This window comes from Merops nubicus, unplaced genomic scaffold (assembly GCF_000691845.1).
Source record: "Merops nubicus isolate BGI_N331 unplaced genomic scaffold, ASM69184v1 scaffold11741, whole genome shotgun sequence".
Classification (NCBI taxonomy): domain Eukaryota; kingdom Metazoa; phylum Chordata; class Aves; order Coraciiformes; family Meropidae; genus Merops; species Merops nubicus.
The window spans coordinates 46,538-56,815 of record NW_008586309.1 but is presented as its reverse complement, the minus strand read 5'-3'; the positions used below and the strand labels follow the sequence as shown (position 1 = coordinate 56,815).

At 47.0% G+C, this 10,278-nt stretch overlaps 1 protein-coding gene across 3 annotated transcripts in view; it reads left to right on the top strand.

Moving 5' to 3' along the window:
- Positions 1 to 10,278, top strand: part of LOC103780909 (AP-2 complex subunit beta) — a 73,869-nt gene that overhangs the window by 20,881 nt on the left and 42,710 nt on the right. For all 3 annotated transcript variants that reach the window (XM_008948611.1, XM_008948609.1, XM_008948608.1), the window contains exons 6-11: positions 492 to 713; positions 1,600 to 1,720; positions 3,856 to 3,951; positions 8,361 to 8,476; positions 9,564 to 9,729; positions 10,223 to 10,278. In XM_008948611.1, coding sequence (XP_008946859.1) covers positions 492 to 713; positions 1,600 to 1,720; positions 3,856 to 3,951; positions 8,361 to 8,476; positions 9,564 to 9,729; positions 10,223 to 10,278 — 777 coding nt within the window. The remainder of the gene's footprint in view (positions 1 to 491; positions 714 to 1,599; positions 1,721 to 3,855; positions 3,952 to 8,360; positions 8,477 to 9,563; positions 9,730 to 10,222) is intronic.

Below are 10,278 nucleotides of genomic sequence, written 5' to 3'. Positions count from 1 at the left end.
TTCCCTATATTCAGAGGAACAGAAACCTTTTTGGGTTTAGGAACAAATTGTTGAAATGGCAGCAACCCCCCCAGCAAGCCAGAAGGTTCTATCTGAACGATTATATGGGGGCTAAAGTGCTTTTCTGATTGCTGCTTTGTTAAAGTTGTCTGTCAGTGGTGGACGAGGTCACAGAAATAGAGAATGGCACCAGGCAAAGGCAGGAAGCACTGGTAACTGCACAGGCATTGGGACTGGAGTGCTGAGAGCTCAGAGTTCCTGAGCTAACTGTGGCAGGAGAGGGACCTGAAGGTGTGAGAGGAGCTGTTCTTGCTCGGTTCCTGCTGTGCTGGGAGAAGCAGGACTTTGCCTATTCTTTGTGAACGAAACCAAAGCAAAGTTGCCTCTGAGAAGCCCTCTTCAGACACGTACTGTCTCCTAAATTCAGATAAAATATCAAATATTTGGCATTCTGAACTAGATGTGAACCCTTTCTGCTGCTCTGTCTCCAGTATCTGTGAGCGGGTGACCCCTCGGCTGTCTCACGCCAACTCAGCAGTGGTGCTCTCAGCAGTGAAAGTCTTGATGAAGTTCCTGGAACTTCTTCCCAAGGACTCAGACTATTACAACATGCTGCTGAAGAAACTTGCCCCTCCACTAGTGACCCTGCTGTCTGGAGAGCCTGAAGTTCAGTATGTTGCCCTGAGGAACATCAACTTGATTGTGCAGAAAAGGTAAAGCCTCTGGAGGGTGTTATTGCTGGGTTGTCAAGGGGCACGTGGTGTTCTCAGACCTTCAGGTATTTCCACGTGCACAGAACTTCATTTAATCAAGGCTCAAATCTCTGGAGGGATGGATTGAACAGTCTCATGACTTTGGTAGCTTGAATTAATTTCCTTTACCCAGCATACTTGTGATACCAGTGTCATACAGTATTGCTTTACTTGCCCCTCTCTTTACTGCCTTTTGGAGAGCAGTAAGAACTGACCTCTCATTAGACTATAAATCCAGGCAGATAGGAAGGAGGCTGTAATTGTAGAGTTCATAGTGACCTGTGGAAACTCAGTGTGCCTCTGAGGTTCTCTTCAGCATAGAAAAACCAGGCTGGTGACCTACTAATGTACAGTGGGTTGGGGTTTTTTTCAGCAATTTACTCCCACGTGCATGTTTAAATTGTGTTATTCCTTGCTGGGAAGAGGGGATAGGTTGGGATAGCACTTTTTGGTTGTGTTCAGGGCAGAGTTACTGTGCACTGGCATCTTGCAAGTGAAAGCAGAAAATGAGTTTGTAGATGGGGTTTGCATTGAGGTAAGGATGTTCTTTCACTGAAAACACTGTCATCCACTGAGTGACTGCAGTGGCTGGCTCAGTGTTTCAAGTGAAGTAGGGATTTAAGCATAGTTAGGGAGACTTGAATTCTGCATTTTGTATCTAAACAGTCTTTTATTCCAGCCTTCTAACTTTATTCAAATTGTTGGTTTCATGTTTGTTTGCATGTCCTGGACACAAAGTGACACTGTTCTGTTTCTTAGTCAGTGTTTGGGTAGATTTCAAAATAAAAGTTAAGGATAGAGACCATTGTTTTTACCAGTCTTAAGAGAAACCTTGTGTTCCCTCCAGGCCTGAAATCCTGAAGCAGGAGATCAAGGTGTTCTTTGTGAAGTACAACGACCCCATCTATGTCAAACTGGAGAAACTGGACATCATGATCCGCCTGGCCTCTCAAGCCAACATTGCCCAGGTCAGCTGAGGAACTTCTGGGGTGTTCTGGGCATGGAAAACCCTCTTGTGGTCCTTCCACGAGGACCTGTTTAACTAGTGCTAGTGTCCTGGCTGTTAGGCATCCCTGTCCCTGGTGTAGTGCTCTTTGCAGCCACTTAATGGGAGGTGTTGGAGTTTCCTCCACAAGCTCAGTGTGGGTAGCATGGTCTGTGCTGTACCATGGCTGTTGGGTAGGGCTTGTTTTACAGATTACAATCCCAGGAGCAGAGTTGATGTCTCCTGCCACATGAGTCACTGATGCTGGTGCTGAGATTGGAACAACAGGCTTGTTTCAAACAAGAGAGGTGTGCCTGAAACAGAGGCACTGAGAAAAGCCAAATGGGACTGAAGGGTGAATTTTAAGTGTGTTAGTTACATTGCTAAACCCTTGCACAGGCACACTTCAGAGCTAAAATGACCTTTATTTTGCTTAACTTGCTTCCAGAGTGGAAATAGCACAAAGCTAAAGCTAAACTGAACTGAGACTGCTTCACACTGGTAGATTCTGCTTGGATTTGATGTTTTAATCCAAATTCCTTTCTTAAAGGCAGTGTTCTCAAGTGCAACTCTGCCCACAAGGCCCAACACTAGTGCAGGATGATTAATGCCCCTGGTTAGTGCTGTTATTGTCCTGTTCCAGTTGTCACTGAGCTATTTCATTTCACATGACATTTTTAAGCAGCTCTCTTCAGTTCTTCCCTCTGATGTTTTTGGAACAGAGCAAGGTAACTCATGCCTGTTTTGTGCTGAGGACATGGAACACATTCTGAATTAACAGTTTCTGTGAGAACGTGTTCTGAATTTTCTATTTCCTCTTGGTAGGCTCCATACCAATTTTAGCCCATAATGTTTAGCTAATGGGGGTTGTTTGGATGAGTCTGGAGGGCAGAGTCTGGGACTGGGATCTGCAGGCTGATGAATGAATCTCTTCCTGATTCTAAAGAGGTGTTCCTAAAAACAACCTAAGCTCCATCAGCAGAACACCCTGAAATGAGACCCAGGGAGACCAGGCTTCTACCTGCACCCTCCCTGTGTGGCTCTTCACCCCCGTGCCCAGCCTAGACCAAGGCAGCAGGGTGGTTGTGGCCGAGTCCCTCAGACTTGGGCAGTATTTGAAAAGCATAAGCTTTAAGTGCTGTGCAGCATAGATCACCCACAGCAACAGTAAAACTTCAAAACACAGATGTCCTGTCTGCTCCTTGCAGATTGATTTGTCTGCAGCCCGGCCCTTCAAGGCCTCTTTATCTTGCCTTTGTTCTGAGCAATTTGCATGGACTGGAGATTTTTCAAAGGGCCATCTCACTTTGTGCTCTTCACCTCTCCCTCACAACCTGTTTGTGATGTCACCATGAAATCCCTGATGTCATGTTTGACATGGAAACTGAAAAAAAAAAGAATTTTCGAGGCGTAATGAAATTACGTAGCATCTCCTTTTGAAATATTTTTCTCTAAGCTAAGTGATTTAAGACAAAGTAGCTTTTCAGTTAGTGGTCTGTAAGATCCCAGCAGGTCCTACTTTCAAATTCTATTGCAAAATAACTGAGGCAAAATAGTAAATCTTATTCTTAAGAGGGGAAATATCTTCACGCTGTTCTTTATCGCTGTATAGATGTTCCAGGGTGTCCCAAGTTCTCTGCACCCTCTTTTTGGATCCAGTAGAGATCCAGAGGTTCATCTCGACACAGAAAAGGAGAAGTCAAAAATGGTTGTTGCTGAGAGCTTTGCATGCAGTGAATGTGGAACAATAAGTACAATAAAATGTGCATAAAATCTGCGTGTGTGGATGTGACCCCCACTTCACTGTATTTTCAGTGTGAGAAGGAATAGCAACATTTAAGTTTGGCAGGGCTGATTTTGCCCCCAGCTTTTGTTCAGTGGAGTTTGAAAATAACCTTGACCAAGCCATCTTTTGGCTTTGGCCAGCCTCAACCAAATCCTGCTGCCTAATCCAAACCAGTGGGCTTCAGAGATAAAGGCAGGTTGCAGAGTTTATGTGCGGCTAGCTGTGGAGGAATACATCCTGAGTCTGTTCTGGGGGTCAGGAAGCAGCACTTGAGTGAGCTGGATGTTCCCTGTGTGACCCCAGGGCCTCAGGCTGGTGTGCTTTCTCTGCAGGTCCTGGCAGAGCTCAAGGAGTATGCTACTGAAGTGGACGTGGACTTCGTGCGCAAGGCTGTGCGAGCAATCGGGCGCTGTGCCATCAAGGTTGAGGCAAGTACCTGAAACTTGAGGTTTTCTGTAATCCTCTGTCTCCAAAAACAGTTAGGGGCTTTGCCATTTTGTTCCCACCTCACACCAAGTTTCTTTGCTTCTGCATTGGCAGTCAAGTGACCTGGATGCATCATGCTCTTGGGCAAAGCCCCAGCTGAGCAGCAGGACTCATGAGCTCCAGCTCCACGTCACAGGAGGGTGACGTGCTCCTCTCAGACCTCAGCCTGCAGACCCAGACAGCTAATCATCCCTGATGGAACATTTTACTGCACTGGCTGCAGTGCAACAATGACCAGTTTATATATGAGGACCTCCTTTAATAGCTGTGGCCTGACCTTTTGAAGGGCAAAGGAGACCAGATTGTGCAGAAGAACTCAGAAGAAATGTGTTGTGTTTCCCTGTTTGAGCTGCATAGAAGACACTTGCACAGAATTACAGAGATTTGGGGCACTTAAGTGCAATTTGCACAAACATAGAGTGACTCTATCTGCTTATCTAGTGTTAAAGTGGCTTGTAGCTTCATTTGGAGTGTGCTCTACTCAGCCTAGGTGCTTATGCAAATAAGTTCTTAAGAACCTCTGCAGTTACCCAGAACAAGTCTGAAATATCCTCTGACAGTGGAACAGCCACCAAAATGCTCATAATAAATATTTTTTTTTAGTGATGTCCCTGTTAATTCCCCTGTAAATGACTCTGGTGTGCCTGACAGGAGCTCACAAGGCCTGTGAGGAGAGGGAAAGCTTATGCTGTGCTGTTGGTCCTTTTCAGTAAACTGATAACCGAGCTCAAAATGTCACATAAGTGATCTAATTTCAGCTGAGCTCATTTAGCTTTTGCTAAAGTGTCTTCCCATGGGCATTGCCTGACAGCAGATTTAAATGAAAACCTAATCATGCCTGGCTCAGTACAGTGGCACTGCACAGGTTTCCCTTGTTTCAGCTAAACTACTAAGGCTGTGTAAAGAGGCCACCAACTTTGTCCTCTGGAGAGAACTGACTGCCCAGGCAGCCTTTTCTTCCTTCCTTCAGCTCTTGAAGGCTGATCACTGCAATGGGCTTTGTTTTAAGCACAGCCCAGCAGAGCAGGTGATCTCTGCCTCTGTTTCCCATCTGCTGCTCAAAATACTTGAGTGTTCCTTCCATGTTGTGTGCAGGCAGGAGGCTGTCTGGATGGAGCCACATCAGTGCAATATAAAATGCTCTTGATCTTGGAAGAGAGCTACTGGGAAGTGAAAAGAAGCTTGTGGCAGCCCTTTTTGTAGCAGTGCTTGCACTGGGGAGTTTGCTTTAGTTCTCAGGAGAGGCTTTCTCACGGGGATTTGGCCATGTGTCTGTCCTAGTTTCACATGAAAGATGATGTGTTCCTGCAGGATCAAGGTGTTTTTAGAAGTTTTTACCCTTTCCTGCCCTCATCCCCTGCAGTCCCATCCCTGACAGTGCTATCTAATATGCAAAGGACTAATATGAATTTCCCAGCAAATGTTTAGTGACCCTCTGTGTAACTGTGTCCCTCAGTAAGTGGTGTTACCCTTGACTTTCAGCAGTGCTCCCTTCAAGATGCTGCTGCTGGAGTTGGTCTGTTTACTCCTCTGACAAGAGCCAGGTTTTAAAGAGGGCTAATACAGAGCAGCTCATTAGTGTCCTCATCTGTAGGTTAATCCCTGTCCCCAGTTGCCTCTGTGTTGACTAGAGGCTGTTTGGTTGGTGAGTTATGACTAATGAGACAACATTCTCTCAGCCAGCCGTGCCCAAGTTCCCAAGGCTTAGAAATCTGCTTTTTGACATGGGGCACAGCCAGTGGGAGCTGTTGATGAATGAGTGTTCATGGGGATCCCCAGCTCTGCCTTCAAGAACCCTACCTTTTGTCTCATTGTCTCTCCTAAAAGAGTCAGACAGGAACTAAATCTCCCTGCTGTGACGTGGGCCGTGGAGCAGGTGTGATGCTGACAGCAGAGGCAGTGCTCCTTTTGGAAGTGGAAGCAATACCTGTGGTGAGCAGCAAGGCTGATGGATTTTACCCAGGATTAAGTAGTCACATTGGTTTGGAGGATGTCAGAACAACATCAGTTTGCAGGGATGGACTGGCTGGGCTCAGAGTTAGCTGGAGTTTGCTGCAGGCTATGTGGTGTAGCTCGACTTGATGGCATGAGGGGAAGGTTCCTGGCTTAGGCTCCATTGACAGCACTAGGTGAAGAAGTCATCTGAGGCTTTGGTTGTAAGGAAGCAAAGTGCCACTCCTAAAACAGAATATGAGGTGCATGCAGTGAGAGGAGTGATTCCCCTGCAGCAAAGGAGAAGCAGAAGGAGCCATGTTAAAGGGATTTGTCTCTGGTCCAGGAGATTCTGCCAGCAGCCCAGCTCTTAGAAATCACTGAGGCTTGTGGCTGTGAGCGTGGTGTGTCCTGCTAGAGTAATCCTGTGGGCTTTTGTTTGGCTTCTACAGAAAAACAGAGCAGTTTGTGTTGGTTGGTTGTCCTTCTTCCAGCCTGAGAGCTGCTCTGGTTGGGACACTCATCAGTTTGCAGAGCACTGCAGTCCCCAGTGATGTCCACCTTCAAAGAGCAATGTGTTCACAGGGAATGGGGTGAGCCAAGATGTGTTTTGTTACAGGGAAATTGTGTTAGAGGGACTGCTGGACTGTGCCTGTGCCCACAGCTGCTCCCTCTCCAAGGGACTCTCGGGCTAAAAATCAATACTGCATATTTAAAAGTGGATGTTGTGCTCTTCCTGACAAAATCCCTCTTTGAAGTGTCTAAAGAAAAGAAAAATAAACCTTAAATTGCTTTCCCTTTAATTCTGCAGCTCTTAAAGCTTTGCTAGTTGTAGACTCTCACAGGGCTGGGCTGCTTGCTGCAGACAGTGGCTGATGCTGTAGGTTCTGTAGGGCTGGCTTACAACAGATTTACACCCAAGTGCCCCTTAAGGTTAAAACATCTAGTGGAAGTTGTTGAGAAGCTGGTAAGAGGTGAAACTGCAAGCTCTGCAGCCTCTGGCTTACAAGGCTGTTGAGTGGGGTCCCACTGAGAGCAGTGTCCATCCATGTGGAGCCAGTTCCATGGGCTGTCTCCATGAAGTGGAAGAGTTTTCCAGCTCAGCTCTCTTCTTGTTCTTGAAGAGATCAGAGTAGGACATTGCCAGATTACCAGTTCACTGCTTCCACAGTGGCATAGCATCTGTAAAAGCCACACTAAGGAGGGAGAGGTAGCTAAAAAAATATTATGCCAATCCTATAATTCCAGATGATACCTCTCCTTACTGTGAGGCTGATTATATTGGATTTTTTGTTTCTATTTGGTTGAATTTCAGAGGAGAGTTTTACAGCCTTTAGTGGTGGTTTGCAGAGACAAAGCAAATGCTGGTTTATGGTGTCTCCTCTCTTGGCTGGTCCCTGTGCAGCATTGCTGCTGTGTGCACTTGGAGGCTGTGTCTGTGCAGTGCCACGCTCGTGTCCAGTCCTTGTTCTCATACAGTGCTCATGGCTGGGAATTTGGAACTATTCCATGTGAAAGTTGTGTTAGCAGCAGCTAGATTTCTCTTCAGAGCTGTGTCTTCACATGTTGCTGTTGCTCGTGACCTCACTCCAAAAATGCTGAACCTCTAGCTGGTGTGAGCTGCTTTTTCCTGCTGTACTTGCAGCATGATTGACAGCGTGGTTTTCTTCTTCCTTCTGGCTTCCCCAGACACCTCCCAGCACTCCCTGTCAAAATTCTCTCTCAGCTCTTGTTGCCACAGCTTGGGGCAAGTCCAAGAGAGCTCATTCAGTGGCCTGTTTCACCTGCTAGCCAGTGAGAGGGTGGTGTGAGCAGTAGTGCAGGCAGTGTTCTGGAGGTCTCCTGTGTGGTGGTCCGGCTGCGTACGGTTGCTGTGTGCAGGAGCTGGAGTCAGCTGCTCTCTCCACTCTAATCCACAAACACTTGCCAACCTGCAGGGTTTTTTCTGGACACAGGTGCTGGGTGGGTAGCTGTTGCCCTGAGGGCTGGCTGGGAAGGAGTGTTTCTTTAGCCTGGAGAAAAGGAGACTGAGGGGTGATCTCATCAATGTTTACAAATATGTGAAGGGTGAGTGTCAGGAAGATGGGATTAAGCTTTTTTCAGTGATGACCTGTGATAGGACAAGGGGTAAGGGGTGCAAATTGGAGCATAGGAGGTTCAAGATGAATATCAGGAAAAATTTTTTCCCTGTGAGGGTGCCAGAGCACTGGAACAGGCTGCCCAGAGAGGTTGTGGAGTCTCCTTCACTGGAGTCATTCAAAACCTGCCTGGACGCCTTCCTGTGTGATGTACTCTGGGTGACCCTGCTCTGGCAGGGGGGTTGGACTGGATGATCTTTCGAGGTCCCTTCCAACCCCTATGATTCTATGATGCTATGATTTAGCTGCCTTTAACGGTGCTGCTCTGCCCTGCTCTCTAGCAATCGGCGGAGCGCTGCGTGAGCACCCTGCTGGACCTCATCCAGACCAAGGTGAACTACGTGGTGCAGGAGGCCATCGTTGTCATCAGAGACATCTTCCGCAAGTACCCCAACAAGTACGTGGGAGCAGCAGGAGGTTTTTTGGAAGCCCTTGTCTGCCAGCAGCAGAACAGAGCCCTGTCAAGCTCAGCTCTGCCAGCGCTCGGAAGCAGAGGTGGCTGGGGTTGTGAAGGGCACTGTCCCTTCTGAGTCAGGCTCCTGGGTAGGATTCAGATGTTGGCTCTAGATAAGGTGTCAGCCTGACACGTTGTTAGTTTGAATTGAAAGCTTTCCCTTCCCCACTGCTCTGTGTTGATGCTGAGGATCAGCTTCAATCAACGCTAGTAAAGCTCTTACAGAGAATGCCAGAAGGAAAATTAGCCCAGATTTACAGCGTTAGGCTTCTGGTTTTGCTCCTCTCCTCTAGAAGGCTGTGGAAGTTCATGGCTCTCAGGATTTGAGGTCCTAATCAGATTGCACTGAACAAAATGCTGCTGGCTTTCTGTGAGTGTTCTCTCTGGCTTGGACAGTACTCAGCTCCCTTTAAGTGGTTTCTGCAATAAGGTTTTGTCTCTTCAGCTGCAGAACAGCAGCAGTGTATTTGAGCAGAGACTTCGTGATCACCTAAAAAGTAATCTGGGACATGTGCAGGTCTCCCTGGCAATTTCTGCTGTCAGTTACAAGATGGATTGCCTGCTGCAGGGATACCCAGGCATGGGAGTGGGGGAAGCTCAATAATTAGTGTGGGCTATTGTCTGTTTTACAGCAAAGCCTTTGGGGAAGTGTAATAACCAGTTTAGAGTTACCAGTCTGAAGATGTCAGCGAGGCTGCAGAATCTGGTACAGGCTCATGGTTTGAACTGTTGGACCAAGTGTTCCCTTCAGCAAAACAGAGGGAGGCAGCTGTGGCTTGATTTCCACATCTTGGTGGTCTTGCTGATTAATGAAACTGCAAAGCTCTTGAGGAGCCTGTGAGATCTTAGTGCTCAGCTTGGAAAAAGAAAAAGCCTCAGAATCTCTTCTGTAGTGGTGTGAAAGTGGTGCCTGTCACCTAGAAATGCAAAAGTCATTCAGTGCAGGATGCTCTGCAGAATGATGTGGGCAGAGATGGTGTAACAGAAGTTGAATTCACCCCAGTGATCCCCCTGTGCTCTGATAAATCAGGTATGAAAGCATCATTGCCACTCTGTGTGAGAACCTGGATTCCCTGGACGAGCCAGATGCCAGAGCTGCCATGATCTGGATAGTGGGGGAGTATGCAGAAAGAATTGACAACGCAGATGAGCTGTTGGAGAGCTTCTTGGAGGGTTTCCATGATGAAAGTACTCAGGTAAAGTTGTGTTGTGCATCTTATCTGTAGTGTTTCATGCAGTGTGTGTATGGGACGTATGCTATTACTGCAGTGGCCAGAAAATACATCCCAGTGAAAACTTCAGACTCCTGGGAGTCTCTAGACTTGCTCTGTTTTCTCTATCTCCCAAAATTCTCAGAAGGATAAGATGGAACAGGAAGGGTTTCTAGATGTTGCATACTTTTTGGGGAATAGTGCTACTAGGGACCAGAACATACAGAAGAATAGTGATGAGATGAATAAAGGTATGACATAAATCTCAGTGTGCTGACCAGGGTCTTGTTTGTGAAAGTGTTTTGTGGTAGGCAAGAGCCTGAGTCTCACTGTAGCAGCTTTCACTGGTGAAGAGCAGTGTAATGCTGTTACAGAGCACAGGGCTGGAGTTTCCTATCAGTAGAGGATGTTGAGGCTTCAGAGACGTTGCTAAAGCATGGATGAAGTTTCTGATCTCTGCTGTGTCCCTTTTTCTTAGGTGCAGCTCACCCTCCTGACTGCTATAGTGAAGCTGTTCTTAAAAAAGCCTTCTGA